Source organism: Cucumis sativus, chromosome 6 (genome assembly GCF_000004075.3).
Source record: "Cucumis sativus cultivar 9930 chromosome 6, Cucumber_9930_V3, whole genome shotgun sequence".
Lineage (NCBI taxonomy): Eukaryota > Viridiplantae > Streptophyta > Magnoliopsida > Cucurbitales > Cucurbitaceae > Cucumis > Cucumis sativus.
The window spans coordinates 27,494,025-27,510,728 of NC_026660.2; the positions used below are offsets into that span (position 1 = coordinate 27,494,025).

The 16,704-nt window shown below is 33.3% G+C and overlaps 2 protein-coding genes across 2 annotated transcripts; one reads left to right on the forward strand and one right to left on the reverse strand.

Moving 5' to 3' along the window:
- Positions 1-10,771, forward strand: LOC101205995. The gene is made up of 11 exons (XM_004149943.3): positions 1-151; positions 253-568; positions 5,231-5,351; positions 5,608-6,255; positions 6,712-6,918; positions 7,164-7,379; positions 7,583-7,802; positions 7,905-8,152; positions 8,655-8,833; positions 8,917-9,170; positions 10,352-10,771. Exons 1-11 carry the CDS (start codon positions 64-66, stop codon positions 10,501-10,503), a joined length of 2,649 nt encoding a protein of 882 aa, XP_004149991.2. The 5' UTR covers positions 1-63; the 3' UTR covers positions 10,504-10,771.
- A 1,921-nt stretch (positions 10,772-12,692) lies between these two features.
- LOC101209645 (abscisic acid 8'-hydroxylase 3) lies at positions 12,693-16,203 on the reverse strand. The gene is made up of 9 exons (XM_004149958.3): positions 15,823-16,203; positions 15,095-15,419; positions 14,851-15,000; positions 14,477-14,728; positions 14,254-14,340; positions 14,054-14,132; positions 13,583-13,689; positions 13,367-13,485; positions 12,693-13,248 (listed from the first exon to the last, which is right to left on the reverse strand). Exons 1-9 carry the CDS (start codon positions 16,062-16,064, stop codon positions 13,155-13,157), a joined length of 1,455 nt encoding a protein of 484 aa, XP_004150006.2. The 5' UTR covers positions 16,065-16,203; the 3' UTR covers positions 12,693-13,154.
- Between the last annotated feature and the right edge of the window lie 501 nt (positions 16,204-16,704).

A 16,704-nucleotide genomic window follows, 5' to 3' on the forward strand; every position in this document is an offset into this window, starting at 1 on the left:
ATTACACAATTCCACAAGAATTTCAGAGAGAAATCCTCCATTATACTCTTTTTCCAATTTCCCATGGCCGTAACTAAAACCGTTATGAAACTTGATATTGCATGCCAAAAATGCAAAACCAAAGTTCTTAAAGCCGTTACCGCCATTGAAGGTACCTTTCTTCATCTTCTTCTTTGGATATATCATTATTAAACTCCTTAACTTCCATATAAATCTTTTATTTTCTTTATGAATTTTGTAAACTAACTATAGGTGTCGACAAGGTCGAGACAGATGAAGCTAAGGGAACTTTGGCTGTGATCGGCACGGCAGATCCATTTGAGATAGTTAAACGTACAAGAAAGGCGATTGCTTGTGCTGGCAAGGTCGCCGATGTAGTGAGCATTGGACCGCCACCCAAACCAGACGAGAAAAAACCGGAGGAGAAAAAACAGGAGGAGAAGAAACCAGTAGACAAGAAACCCGACCCGCCTCCTTGCCCATGTCCACCCTACCCCTGCCCACCTTATTATGGATCGTCCTATGTGATCGTACCCCATGAAACTTATCCTTCTTGCTCTATTCTTTAATCAAATTAGAAGTATAAATTATTATTTGAGGTTGCTTAAATATAATTAATGTAGTTATGTTATGTGTGTTGACACATGATTATTAGATATGTTTAGATATGTTTGCAAGTGTAATTTTAAATTTTTCTTGATTAATGGTTGTAGGAAGACCAATTCATAATTTTGCAATCGATCATAAACAATGAATTTGAAATTGAAGGTCAAGATTAGAAGTTGTATGGCAATGATATTTTTGTTAATGTAATAATGTAACATAGTGGGGATCATATTGACCCAATTTATTAAGAAATTAGATATAATTTATGAATAAAATTTGGAAGATATGTTTGTAGTAGTTAGCATTAGCAATAGATTCTCGTTTTGTAGTGCTCCATCCGGCCGGTCACCACTTGGGAAATTATGAATATTAACTATACCATTACGTGAGCTCTTCATAATTATGATTACATTAATTAAGTGCTCTCTATTAATTCTTTTTAGTCTTACAAAATTATATTTATTTATTTATTTATTTTATTTTTCATAAATATAACCCAATGAAAGGGATGAAACTAACTATTTAAAAAAAAATTCACGTTTATTCTTTCATTATCTTTCTTCTCTTTTTTCTACCGTTTTTTCTTCATTTCGATACTATTTATCGTCTTTTTTTCTTCTTCTTCAATTTTTTAAAAAATATTTTCGTTTGACCTTCTTTTCGTATTCTTTATTCTACAATTTTTCTTTTCCTTCTATCGTATTTTTTTTCTTTTTTGTAATTTTTTAAGATATAATTTGTTGAAAACGGTAAAAGAAGTAAGAGTTTTACATTTTTGTACAACATGTGCCAAAGCGTGGAACAGACAATGTTTCCATCCCCATCCTCACTCTTAATTTGCTTCTCAAATAAGTTTCACTACATTACGATACACTCCTCTCTCTCTATCTATAAAAATCTCAACTATACTTATACATTCACACGTTCACGTATTACTCAATTTTTTTAAAATAACAAAATAAATTAAAATATTTATAAACTATAATAAAATTTTGGATTCTATAAATTATAACCACTCATACACTTTTATTACTATCTATTATTGATATAATCTAAAACTTTTGTTATATGCCGTAAATATTTTGTTAAATTTACTATTTTCTTTTTGACAATTTCTATAAAAATATCTAATAAGTGTATGAAAATTTTAAGTTTGTGTCAATTCTTTTTTTAAAAAAAAATTATATATAATACACCATAGTATATTTGCCCCGTTTAGATGACTTTGTTTAGGGTTTTATATTTTCTAAATCTACGTTTGTTTATTCCTAAAATTCATATTGTTATTATTTTATACCTTTATTGATAAAAGCACTCAAATTTTTATTCTTTTTCCTTTCTTTTTTCTTTACAAAAGAACTATTTCTTTTTCTTTTCTAAAAGAGCGATATCTTTTCAAAATTGGCTTTTTATATAATAATAATAAAAAAAAAAGTTGGATAAGAATGGATTGGATACCAAATCAAAGAAATTTGTGGATTTTAATAAATTATGTTAAATAGGTCAAGTAGTTTAGGCATAAAAGTGCTTAAGAATGTTTATAATTCATGAGATTCAATAAAACATCAGATAGTTTGTTTGATAAAAAAGAATTTGGAGATATTTAAATCTTTATATAGTTGCAACAATAATCTTTGTATATGAATGATATGAGAATGAGTAAAATTGGAAAACTGTTTTGGAAGGAAAGTAGAATAATGTGAAAAAAAAAAAAAAAAGAAGCAATTTTCTTTCATCTATATTTCCAAGGTTGACACCATTGATGACTTTGGGAGAAACATTGCAAAACGAGTTGTTTTCACGTAGAAATTTCTGTGCAATTTAATTTGACAGTTTTAAAAAGTTTGTTTAAAATTAAATTAAGAGTCGTCGTGGTCATCTTTTTTTAATTCATGACCCATAGTTGCATTGCTTTTTAATATTTATTATTATTCTCTTTTTACGTTGGGTCATTTCAAGGACCAAATTTTTTCTTTTATTTTTCTGATTTTGGTTTTACTAAAATAGATTTATTCTATATTGTTTATTTCAACTTAATTACGATTTGTATGTCTAATTATGTTGTTTTTGGCTAAAACTAATTTATACAATCAATTAATATTGGTGCAATCATAAATTCATTATATTGTAAATTGGGAAGTGTACTGATGTTTTATATATTTAGAATGAGATGTGAGACGTGTAGGTAGGATAGGATTTTGATCATAAGATGTTAGAAAATTGCTCAATTTAATCAATATGTCTCCAATTTCCTCTCTCTTTAATCAGTAAAGTGCATATGGGAACAAATGTTCACAAATATTCCATAATAATATGATAGTAATGACTTTTAAGGCAGAGTAATTTTCTCCCTTTTAGATTGACACATCTTCTAATAGTAGAAGAGAAGAACTCATCTGAAACTTTTAATTTTCTAAAAAACTCACCAACTGCATTTCTTTGATCTAATGATGACATACAACATAAAGTCGTGCAATTCCTGTCTTATATCTATTTCTTGAACATGAATGACAAGACTTCAAATTATCTCTATGGCTCTCTTTAATATTCAACAGTGTATTGATTACATTTCCACATACATTTTTAACCTTCAAGTTTGAGAAAAATATCATAGAAATAATTTTTCTTCATTTTCTTTGTTTCATTTGCCTTCTCATTATTGAAGGATTATAATTTTGAGATGTGGAGTCCTAACGATCAAATTATAACTTTTAAAATTGCAAGATTATAATTTTGAGAGGAAAACACAACTTTGTCCCACTAAACTTACGGTTTTATTATACAAGAAGAAACCATTTTTGTTTTGTGAGATTATTTATGGAAGACACTAAATTATTTTTTCAACCATATATATCACAATCTTAAGACAAAATGCAACTTTTCTTCCAACGGTAAAGTATGGATTAATAAATACTAAACTCTAAATTTTATTTCCACGTGAAATTATTAATTATTGTCAAGTATTTTTTCTTCATCTACCCACCAAATGAAAAAAAATTATAAATATAACAAACTTTATATCCAATTCTTAAAGTTCATTGGTAGTAGAACATAACACTAAGCAATAGAGTTGATCACTTATAAATTTTGCTACATTTACTAGTCTTTCAAAAGTATCCACCCAATTATTAATCCTAAAAATATTACCATTATAAATATATGCAATGAATGCAGTACAATAACAACTACAGTAACAAAATGAATCTTTTTTTATACTAGAACACAAATATATTTCATTAAGTATAAAAGAAAATGTATAAGTTGGGTAGGACGATAAATCCAATTATTATTGAAAAATGATGACAAATATTAAATACAAGTAATAAGTGATAAATATAATGCAATGTCAATTAATTTGAGTGGTTCAAAAGCACATGTCACCACAAAAATTGTCACTTGGGTTCTCAATAAATATATATTAATTTATGTATATGAATATATAAATTAGATTAAAACGAAATTAATTAAGTGGCTTCTTGTTAATAAAATAAATTGACTTCACAAAAGAAAAAAAAAATTAAAGTCAATAGGGAAGTACTACACTTCAATTTACATATAATACAATGACAACATGTAATTCTATTAAACAATGGCCTCCAAATTTGAAGAAACCAATAATGGACAAATCCACATTATTGTTGAAATTAATTCTATATTAATCAACCTATATTCTTTTCTGTCTAAAGAAAATATAGATTAATCTTTGTTTTTTCTTTCCTTTCTCTGCTCAATAATTTGATATAAAAATAAACAGTCTTCTTATCGATCATAAAACATAAAAGAGGTGGATTGTATTTTCAAATGTTTAATTTAAAAATAAATTACTTTTTAGAAAAATAAAGAACAGGAGACTTTGTGTAAAATAGTTTTTTGAAAAATACTTTTTCCTTTAAGTTACTTTGACCTTTTGCCTATCTCATCAAGCCACAAAATTGCATATACCAATTATTACCTTTATTATTGTTATTTTCAATTATCAACTTGTAACTCATTGTGCCAAATTGAAGTAATCCAACTGTGATTTTTCTTTAATCAGGTCCATATATGAAAATGAATTGTCCAAATAGAGCTTGTATTAAAAAGTATAATAACAATACAACATTCAAGATTTTGACACAACTTGTAAGATCTTGAACACAATGCTACTGTCCAAACTGTTGGGATTGAATTGGGCCTTTGGCCCAAAACAAAAGGCAAGGAAAACATTTTGAAGGAAAAGCAGTTGTCTTACATGGATGGAAAGATTTCATTGGTTAAAGGGGTTGTTTACATACAAAAGTAATTTGCATGAGAAGTTGAGAACTCTCAATGTGATTATGGTAGAAGTTGAAACTTTCCTCACATGCGCATGCGTTGCCATCATTGGCAACTTCCACTATTTGGGCTCCCAGTGTTAACAACGTTATGTGACACCCAACCCAAAGCCGAAAATCATATTTTAGCGTATCCTTGAAAGAAGAATACAAAAGGAAACAAACCCTTTCGATTGCTTTTCTGGAAGAAACTAAAACCTTTTCCCCTTCTCTCTTTTACAACACATACTGAAGTGTGTATACCTACCTGAGTCGGTAGTTGGAAGCTCCAAGAACGAAAAAGCCGTAAAAATGGCGACACCATTTCAAACCAAAACTCCCCGAGTTTTCTGTATCGCGACGGCCGATACTAAGCTTGACGAGCTCCGATTCATTTCCCATTCCGTTCGATGCAACCTCAATTCCTTCTCTACTGCTTCTTCTTCTTTCAAGGTTTCACTTCTTCAACCTCTTTCCTCTACAACTTTATGTAAAAACTTTTCATATGCATTGTCTTGTTTTCTGTGGATTTGGTTCAAGTTGTGCTTTCAACTTTGATTGTTTAAACTATTGGAGCTAAACGACGTTACTTCGATCTCCAAATTTGTATAATTCTCACTTTATCTGGCTGTAAACAGAATCTTCGTTGTTGATTAAGGATTCCCTCCGTTTTGTTTGTATTGACTGCGTGTGGTTACGGAAATGTCAGGTTGAAGTGACGATTGTTGATGTTTCTACCAGTAATCAGAAAGGGATCGAGAGTTTGGATGATTTTTTCTTCGTGTCGAGGGAGGAAGTCCTCTCTTGCTCTAATCTCACTGGAAATCATCTTCCCGATGATCGAGGAAAAGCAATTTCGATAATGAGTAAAGCACTTGAATCTTATCTTAGTAAAGCCAAGGAGGATGGGATTATTGCTGGAGTTATAGGACTTGGAGGCAGTGGAGGGACGTCTCTCATATCCTCTGCGTTACAATCTCTTCAAATTGGCATACCTAAGCTTATCGTCTCGACGGTTGCGAGTGGTCAGACAGAATCTTATATCGGGACATCTGATGTGATACTTTTCCCGTCCATAGTGGATGTGTGTGGGATTAATTGTGTCAGTAGGGTTATTTTATCCAATGCTGGTGCTGCATTTGCTGGAATGGTGGTTGGACGACTTGGGACGCTGAAAGATTCTTGTGATTCCAATGAAAAACCAACAGTGGGTTTAACGATGTTTGGGGTTACGACTCCCTGTGTCAATGCTGTTAAAGAACGATTGCTTAAAGAGGGATACGAAACCCTTGTTTTTCATGCTACTGGGGTTGGAGGGAAAGCAATGGAATCGCTGGTCAGAGAGGGATTTATACAGGTGCTTTTATCAAGAGAATTATTTTATTTCAAGTGGCTACATGTTAAGATCTGTGAGTTAACTGCCAAATAGGAAAACATAATGCATGTTGACTTGTTGATTATTGCAAACCAGAGCCTTGCCTCTGACAATGTCGGCTGCTGGTTAAGTTGCCTCAAAACTTACATGCACAATAAAATAGTAAGCAGGGAATGGTTTTATGTATTATTGAAAAATAAATATATTTTTTTGTGAAAGAAATAAGTTTATTGTTTATTAAATCATTTGAACTCGAACATGTTTACCTGTACTCTCTCAAAAAATGTTGTCTTATTAGTGGATGAAAGAAAACCATGAGGGTCAGTAATCCCATCCCATCCCCCCAATTGGAGATAACTTGATCATTAACAGGTTTTTTTTATTTTTTTTTATATTATTTTTTTCTGGCTGAACATTCCCTTTCTATATGTCGCCTAGGGTGTCTTGGACATCACAACCACAGAGGTCGCTGACTATTTAATAGGAGGTGTCATGGCTTGTGACAGTACCCGCTTTGATGCCATTATAGAGAAGAAGATCCCATTAGTTCTAAGTGTGGGAGCAGTGGATATGGTGAACTTTGGATCCAAAGATACAATACCCTCAAATTTTCACGGAAGGAATATATATGAACATAATAAACAGGTGATTTTTCTATGAGGTTCTGTTTTGTTTGTTTTTTGGCAATTTATTTCATTGACTTTTGACATTGTAATATCTCAAATTAACTATTTGTCTCTCTTGTTCAATTTAGGACAGTAAGTTAGCATCCACTACTCTTTATGATCAGATTTGTTGAAGTTTTTCATACCTGTCTCCATGCTAGCTGGAAATAGTTCGTTTATGTTTCTCTTCATTCATACTGAACAAGGAAACTGATAACTTTTCAGGTTTCTCTCATGCGAACTACGGTGGAAGAGAACAGAAAAATTGCTCATTTTATAGCTGATAAGATCAACAATTCATCGGCAAAGGTTCGTGTTTGCCTGCCACAGAATGGCGTATCTGCTCTGGATGCACAAGGGAAGTCATTTTATGATCCTGAGGCTACTGCTACTCTTATAGAGGAACTACAGCGAGCTATTCAGTTAAATAATGATAGGCAGGTAGTTAAGTTATGTACAGTTACTTTTAATTATAAATACCCTGTAACTCTCTCTGAAAAGATATAAAAAATAACACTCCCATTCTTGAGAAATTCTCTCCATTCTGTATTCTTTCACTAGTAAAGTTATTATTATCGAGTTCTTCTCTTTGTTGACCGATCCTCAGCTGTGTGTTGTAAAGCTTAAAGCTCTTTATGATACAGGTGAAGGTATATCCTTATCATATTAATGATCCTGAGTTCGCTGAGGTATTGGTTAACTCATTCTTGGAAATTACTTCAAAAGATACGGACTCATGTGGCCCAAAACTTGTTTTAGCTGAAACTAGTCGAGACCTTCGAAAGGACTTCATTTCTGAGTCCAATTTGTCTGCCAATGAAAACATTACATACAGTCTTAGTGACTTCCCAGAGGCAAGACCAGGTTATTACCAATGTCATTTGCTTGACCTTTAAGTGTAAGAAAGCATACAATTTCGGTAATTAGTTTTTCTGGGCTGCTTAATCTGATTATGTCAATAAACAGAAACTTTGCGAAGAACACGAATGATATTGGGGAACTTGAAAGCTCAAATACTTAAAGGAGTTCCCATAATAGGGGCTGGTGCAGGCACTGGGATATCTGCCAAGTTTGAAGAAGTTGGTGGTGTTGATCTGATAGTAGTGTACAATTCAGGGCGGTTTCGCATGGCTGGGAGGGGTTCTTTAGCAGGTTTGCTGCCTTTTGCCGATGCTAATGCCATAGTGCTTGAAATGGCCAATGAAGTATTGCCTGTAAGTTCTATCTTCTATGCACCTGCTGATTCACAAAGTTAATTCTAGGAATTGTATCTACAAATTGATCGACCCTTTGCAAGCATACAATTTTGAAGAATAAATTGTATAAATATATTTCTGTATATATGAACATTGGAAGTAATTTTGTGTTGCCTAGAACTGAAATCGGTTTATCGATAAAGGAGGAATTTATTGGACATTGAAATTACTTGAAAGGATTTTTCTAGTCAAGCACTGTGATATACCCAGTGGAAGTGGAGATCTTGAATGTGGAACATTATTTATATCAGTAGATTAGGAAGTCTCCAGATAACCTGAGTGAGAGATGTTAACCTTTTTGATTTGTCAATAATGTTGGAACGTACATTCAGATTATTTGGGTATTTTGAATGTTGTCTTTATTTTTTTATATTAGATGTCATATCATATTTTATAGTTTTCTTTAGTTTTGCATTCTTAATCCTGATGAATATAAAACTTGTGTCATAAATATGTGTAGGTGGTGAAGACAGTTCCCGTGCTTGCTGGAGTATGTGCTTCTGATCCATTTCGTCGAATGGATTACATTCTAAAGCAGGTGGAGTCAATTGGATTCTCTGGAGTGCAGAATTTTCCTACCGTTGGATTGTTTGATGGTAACTTCAGACAAAACCTTGAAGAAACAGGAATGGGATATGGGTAGGCTGTATATTATGGAATCAAATATTATACCCCCAAATCATTCTTCAATATTGTATCTTACATGGATCTTTTTTAATCAGATTGGAGGTCAAGATGATTGAGAGGGCCCACAAAATGGGTCTCTTGACAACCCCATATGCCTTTAACGAAGATGAAGCCTTAGACATGGCAAAGGCCGGTGCAGACATTATAGTTGCCCATATGGGACTCACTACCTCTGGATCTATCGGAGCCAAAACTGCACTCTCAATGGAGGAAAGTGTAGTCCGTGTACAGGCAATAGCAGATGCTGCTCGTAGGATCAATTCTAATGTTTTAGTGCTCTGCCATGGAGGTACCATCTCTGAACTATAATAATGGTTGATTAACTTTCACAACTTAACTACTTTACTGCACTCAAGTGTTTGAATCTTTCATAATCCTGTCCATTGGTCCAACACTCAACACAGAGACTCTATTATAAGCTGGGATTATGTGGTAAAACATACAAATATTGCCACAGTTGGTAATAAATGCTATCAGCTCTCTCTATAGGAGTTTCAGAACCACTTCTGGGAAGATTGCAGTGCTAAAATGATAAATACAAAAAGTATATGTATATATAGCTTAAATGAGAGATTGTGAGCATCTTCGTCTAATAATTGAAGGATACACTGGTGATGATTGGGCAGATCAATCTTAGATAGAAGTCTTAGCATAGCTAGGCTAGTGCATGTTGGAGAAAACCTTGTTGAGTTTAGACTTCAGAGCTATTGCCTGAGGGTACAATCATTCAATAGAGTTGAAAGAACTTAGTAGACTGCCAATAAACTCATGATTCAGTTCCAACAAAATTGGACAAATTATGTTGAGATTTATCAAGATTTGAGTTTTATCTCCCTCCTCTCTCTCAAAAGCTGCACCAACACTGCTAAGTGTCAGTGTCCGACACATGTGTCTGACACATCAGCTGGGGTGTCAATTATTTTATCATCGTTTTTCTAATTTCAGACACGTCCTGACACGTCTGAGACACTGAACCTGGAGATCTGGAAAAAAAGTTAATTAAAACTAACATTAAAAGCCCAGCCCAAAGACTGACGATCAACTCCACATTTTAGGGTTATTACGATTGTCTCTGTCCTTTTCTTTCCTCAAAAACAGACATCTCACAGCCACGATATCCCTCGTTTCTCCACTTTCAAAACACTCACGCCCAAACCTTCATGCATAAATTAATTAATGAATTTAATGGTGTTTAACTTAATATGTTGATGTTTTTACGTAGAATATTTCACAATATGCACGATATATATTTATATATTTTATTATTTTTAATAAAAGAAAAATAGCCCACCATGTCGTGTCCTTCCTAGGTTAAAAAGCCAACAAAAGTGTACACAAAGTCTCTATGTTTAATGGTTTCTTTTTATGCTAACTGCGTGCATAAGAATGTAATTACTCATTCGTGAAATGCACGAAAATGAAAAGATGAAGAATTACTTGAATATTAAAATTATGTAATGGTACTTTCAGGTCCTATATCGGGGCCTGCTGAAGCAGCATTCATTCTGAAGAGAACGAAGGGAGTTCATGGATTCTATGGTGCATCCAGCATAGAGAGGCTACCGGTAGAACAAGCAATAACTAGCACTGTCCAACAGTACAAATCGATTTCAATGACATAAATTTTTGAAGTGTAGCCCTTTATGAGCTTCATACTTGGTATGTATATTTCACTAATAACCAGACCAACAAAATTACTAAACCTGAAAAGTTCAATATCCTATATTATCAATACATTATTGATAGACGTAAAAGTTGTTTGATATTTGATACACAATTAATTAATATGTGTGATCATTCTCAAAAAATTGTTTGATATGTAATGATATATACATACAATCCTTAGATTTTATAAACGTACAAATAAAATCATTGAGATCATACTAGCTATTTCATGTAATTTAAGTTATGTAGATACTTTCTTTTCCTTTTTCCCCCTTAATTACAATTTTAGATATATTTCAGTTTCAACAAATTATTGAGATCTGATTATTATTGTTTTCAAACTCAATGTCAAATAAAAGCTTTGGATTGAAATTTGAGAATTTAGAAATTGAAAATACCCCTCGGAAAAGCTTGAAGAAATATCCACGATTTTTCTTTATCTGCTAAAAAAAATTCCATATATATTGCCAATATGTTGCAACTTTGTTAGTAAAAGAAAGAAAAAAAAGATGTCACCTCCCTTTTTCCATCTCTATTAAATTTGTAATTTTATGAACATATCTTGATTTTTTAATCCTTACATACATATAACACATAAGACCTATATTATGGATAACATAGGCAAAAATAAATCATATTCGGATGAAATATATCATATCAATTATAAATGGTTGCTATTATATGCGTGATATAAAAGGTATCAATGATGTATCTATATCACTCTTATACTCCATATTAAACAAAATTATTACATTTTAGTTTAGTAACTGAATATCATTTAAGAAAAACCATACTTTGTCCGGAGATATTTTATTGCTTGATATGTCTAGATATAATCAATATATCATATAAACATTGATTATAGGACTTATAGTTAATAAATATCCATCAAACATATTAGTTTTTATTTCAAACATCTCACAACCATTGCCCTTACTTCGTGTATTCCAAAAATTTAACATAACACATATATAACTAGGTTTGGTGCTATTGTGTTAGATGAGACAAGAGTTAAAGATGTGGTGTGTAGTTTTCAAGAATCTTATCTTTTAAATTACGCTTAAAATTGATACATCTATTTATATTCATATAGCTTAAGCCATGAACCTAAAAGCTATACATTATAATTAATTATATAACTGATATCTTTTTTGTTAATCTCTCGAAAAAAATCATCGATCCTTAGAGGCTACAATTCGAAGATAATTAACTTCTAATTCTCCGCGCCGCTGATAATGAGGTTAATATATATTACTTTAAGTAATCAATCCTATTCCGTACACGCTTTCTATAATTACTCATTTTCCAACCCCTTTTTTCTCTTTTCTTTCGTTCATCTCCCGCAATTCCTCTGCTTCTACGGCTTTCTTAAGCGGTTTCCGACGGCTTAGAGTGCTTGACAATATCTTATTGTTAAACATTCTGTAATTACGGAAAGAATCGGAATCAAGTGACCACGTCGGTCATAAGTGGCCACCTAAGTTGTGTAACATCTACTGCATTTGATCCAAGTAACATGGTGATTTTGTACTGGTTCAGTAGATCGTACCATCGAGATTTGAGATGTTGTAACTGCTAAGTTAAAACTCACACTGACTGCCCCTACTTATCAAATACGAGGTATTGAATAGCTAATAATGATGAAGAACGAGTCAAGTGGAGGTGACAATGGTATTTTATGGTTCTGGGATTGGAAGACTGCTTATAACTTTCAGCAATCACAAACAATTGCTCAACCTAGCTCGTTGGATAGTGAAGCTGGGATTTATGCTCTCTCCTATGACATAGCTGGTTCGAGGCTTGTAACTTGTGAAGCCGATAAAACTATTAGATGTGGAGAGAAGATGAAAGTGCTACCCCTATAACTCATTATCTCTTCAAAAATATCAAGCCATCCAAAGATACACGAAGATTCTAGGCTTAGTTTTTCTTCTTTTTTTTTTTTTTTTTTGTAAATATAATCAATAACGTTTGTGAATTCTTTGGAAATTAGTCAATTTTCCTTAGAACATTGTAATTGTCATGTTTCTATTTTCTATTACAAACTACAAAGTACAGAATATTTGTAGTCTTGTGGCTATTCACATGAGAAGTTTTCTATAGAAACGTATAGAATATTTTCGTTCTTGTGTAGTGGACATGTATATCATATAACATTGAAACGTTAACGTTATCAAGCACTACATACATATTCACACCATAAATATAAGAATATTTTAAAAAAATACATACTTCAATGGAGAATCGAGAGAAAAGCCTTTGTGCAAAATCAAACCTAACAGGTAACTTGATCTTATGGAGTGCATGACAAATGACAAGTAGGAACTCTTGCTTAACTTAGTTTTCTCTAATTATAGTGGAATTCATATAGACTCCAGTAATAGTTTTTTTGTTCACACTGCAGCGTTGCAAAGTTCCTTTTTGTCTTTTTTTCTTCTAATTTGCTTTTCTGTGAAGCTTAGAAAAGAGTGGATAATTAGAGGCCATGATAATGCATATTATCCACCTGCTTCCTCACATTTTATCTCATTGCCATGGATTAGAATCTTGCTGCTCGTATCTACACCTATACCTGATATAAAATTCCTCCATTTATGCTTGTCCCATCTTACAAGGTTTTCAAAGTAATGGGGCAGCCACTTCTCAGCCTAGGGATGTGTGCCTTCTTTTCAAGGCTAGGATCTGGATCATCAACCGTCCACCTAAACAATACAAAGGTAGCGGAACTGTTATAAGGATAAGAAGACGAAGGGGGGAAAAATTCTGAATTATATATTGGAACATGATGAAATGGCTACTGCTAGGAATGTACAAACTCACCTGTACCCTCCAGTCATTCTGTGCAAGAAGACCAACATTGTTAATTTGGCCATGTTAATTCCTAGACAGGTCCTGGGTCCAGATCCAAAAGGTATGAAACTGTATGGCTTTTGAATTTCCTGGAGGTATGCCCCATAGGTTAACAATAATATATGTTTAGTAGCCAAAGAAGGAAAAAAGAACAAGAAGAAACAGTGATCAATTGTAGGTAAATACATCAAATCTGGAAGGGTTGAATTTCATGGGGTCCTTGTACACATCTGGGTCATAATGAATGCATGTTGCATCGATGTTCACATGCCACCCTTTCTTTATTTCAAAATCTGCATATCACGTGCAAAGTGAGTTGGATGGGGCTCCCATTACCCTCTATTGAATCAATTTGTTCAAAAACTGCATACCAAGTCCACATGGCATCCTTTTCTGTTTATTTACCTATAGATAGAATGCCTTTCTTTATATGGTGTTACTATTCTAGCGGCAGAAATAGTTCTATGGGCAATGATTGGATTTAGCCTTCTGGCTACTCCTATCTTCCTACAATCCATTCATTTATCATATGACAAGAAAGTAATAATTTAAGATTTTTTAGAAAAGTCAAAAGTTCTTGACCACATAGTGGTTTTTAATTACGCAATTGGTGAGCTACACAAAGACACGAAAATGACAGTGACATGAGAAACTTACCTTCTAATCTGCAATCCCCTAGTGCCACACGAGGAAACCACAGCAAAACATTGGACATTCTCAATGTCTCCTTGACAACCTGCAATGTACATGATTTAAGTTGTCAATTGCCACTTCGTACATTGTGAATAAAGTTCTTTACAATCTGAAGCAGTCTGTATACTCTTACAAAATAAGGACAAACTTAGGCTACTTATAACCTTTGAACCGTAGGACATTTTTTTAAGATCTTCAAGGGTAAGCAATTCTCCATCTTCCTTCTTTTGTAGAATTGACAGTTGTTCTTCCTGGAAATTTGAAATGGGTATTACTTATTAGTATTCACTCCTCAGAAGTGCTTGGAATGAAAAGAATGAAGAGGTGTGGTTAATGTTAACGTTTGTTAGTTTTTTTCAAAGTAACTTAACAGGTTTTGGATCTTACCCGCAGCCTTTCTTGGGCCTCTTTGTTCTCGTCCAGGAACTTGATACACCACATCATAGCAGCAGCTGTAGTGGTTTGACCTGCAATTATCAGTGTCAATAGGTTATCCATTATCTCTGAGTCATCCAGCTTTTCATTTGAAGGATATGAATCTCTCTGCAACATTGACTCCAGGAAGTCTTCTGGTGACTCCTCTCCCCTTCGCCGTCGGGAAATTATCTCTCTAAATGTTTCCATGAGTCGTTTTCTTGCCTGCTCAACATGTTGTTAATTAATATATATGTTTCTAAAGTTGAAAGGAGTAAAGAAAAACCACGTTGAATTGTTTTGTACAAGTAAATTTGGTGTCTATATCTTAAAGTTTCCGACTGTACCTTTATGCCTTTGTAGTACCTAGTTCCTGGAATCATGAATGGGAAAGATAACATGGCTTCAGAGACGGCTGTACAGTCTTTCTCAATCTGTCTGAGTGTAGATTCATCCCTTAGACTCATTAGCATATTGCAGATGGAATCAAATGTTATCTGCAAATCACACAACATAAAAATAAAATATGTTGTCTGCTCAAGTCAAACAGACAAGTTTGAGAAAGATTACTAAAATTTTATTTTCTGTAACCTTCATGCTAAAATCAAGCAGTACAAAACTTTTCCCATCTTTTTCTAGTTTCTTTAGCCTTTTGGAGAGCATGTCGTCAAATTCTTTGACAAACTTAGACAGAGAAGTCATGGAGAAAGGATCAGATAGAAGACGTCTAATTCTTCTGTGATTCTCATGGGAAACGCATAGTAAACTCTTCTCTCCAACAGCATCTCCCATGGATTTCACGTATCCCTTGTTGAATTGGACAAAATCATTGGAAAATATTGCTTTTGCCCCCTCTGCGCTTGGAACAAACACATGTATCTTTCCAAATAGCCTTGTCTTGAACCACCTACCATGCCTGGTTTAGTGCCACCACAGTCATCAATTGCATGTTCTAAACTGCCTGGGATGTATATGCTAATGTATGTATGCATGCATGTGTATATGTTTGTGTAGATCTATCTTCTCAAATAGCCATGCCATTCTCACCAGTAGTTTTAGTGTACAAATTCACTGGAGTTAACTCTTATCCGATGATAGACAAAGTCTAGTTTTGTAGCCAAATGCTCTAAGATTATCAAATGAGAAGCTGAAGAAATCATCTAAAATATATAAATTTCAAAATTTAGAAAGACGGTCCAAACTTGATGGCCTTGAATGAGGAAAATTTGAATCATATTAAAGGAATATTAGAAGTCATTTTGATGAAAGTGCTTGTGTAAAGAATATCCATAATCACCATGAGGGAGAGAACCACTTACCACAACCTGCGGAGTCTGACAAAGTGGTAACACCCTCTGGTACTGTTATTAGCAGAAAGAAAAGAGAAGGTTTCCCCTACAAAAGGTAACCCCAAGTAACCAGGAATTCCTCCATCATTCTTGCTCCTCACTCTCCACCAAACTTTCGAAACCAACACTAAAACAGCTATGGAAAGAAGTGCTGCCACTGTAGGGTTAAAATACATTTGAGCTATGAACACAAGCCCTTCCTTACACAACATCCTCAACTTTTCTCCCTCGAACTCTTCTGATTGAGACTATTTGATGAAAACAATGAATGGTTCCAATGTGATAGGAGATTACTCTTCCGAGATGCTGCAATATATAAATATTAGAGAGGGTCAGAGTGTTCACAAGATAAGATTGTGGTATATATTTAAATGGTCGCCAATGTATATCCTTGGATGCTTAAGCATGAGAATGGAAAGATTCATACCATAAAAACGACACATTATATGATATCCACCCGTGTTTAATCTTTATTTCAAGTTGGGGTCTATTATGTTTGTTTACTGATAGAATATATTTATCATATAGTGGAAAATAACCACTCACTTTCTTTTATAGTTATGATTGTGATATATGGATTTGATGTTTATATGGGGTCTAAACTAAATGCTTGTAACATATAATTGAAGGACTCCTTAGATGCCCACCAATATTTTATTTGATGGAGATCAATCAGACTATACATGTGGATTGAGCATTCGTATTTGGCGTTAATTGGTTGATCTTTTATACTTCTATATAGCTGTCTTTCATTATATTTCTCAACTAGGGTACTTTTGTGGATCTGAACTGATAGTAACATATTGTAGTTATGAGATTATTATTAGCATGATTTGGTAATAACAAGGAGTC

Excerpts from the sequence above, each read along its gene's own strand:
- LOC101209645 (XM_004149958.3), bottom strand. The coding sequence starts at position 16,064 with ATGTTGTGTAAGGAAGGGCTTGTGTTCATAGCTCAAATGTATTTTAAC. Across the intron at positions 15,001-15,094 it reads TGCTTGATTTTAGCATGAAG|ATAACATTTGATTCCATCTG; the intron begins GTTACAGAAAAT and ends TGTGATTTGCAG. Across the intron at positions 14,133-14,253 it reads AAATGTCCTACGGTTCAAAG|GTTGTCAAGGAGACATTGAG; the intron begins GTTATAAGTAGC and ends TGTACATTGCAG.
- LOC101205995 (XM_004149943.3), top strand. The coding sequence starts at position 64 with ATGGCCGTAACTAAAACCGTTATGAAACTTGATATTGCATGCCAAAAA. Across the intron at positions 152-252 it reads AGCCGTTACCGCCATTGAAG|GTGTCGACAAGGTCGAGACA; the intron begins GTACCTTTCTTC and ends AACTAACTATAG. Across the intron at positions 6,919-7,163 it reads TATATGAACATAATAAACAG|GTTTCTCTCATGCGAACTAC; the intron begins GTGATTTTTCTA and ends ATAACTTTTCAG.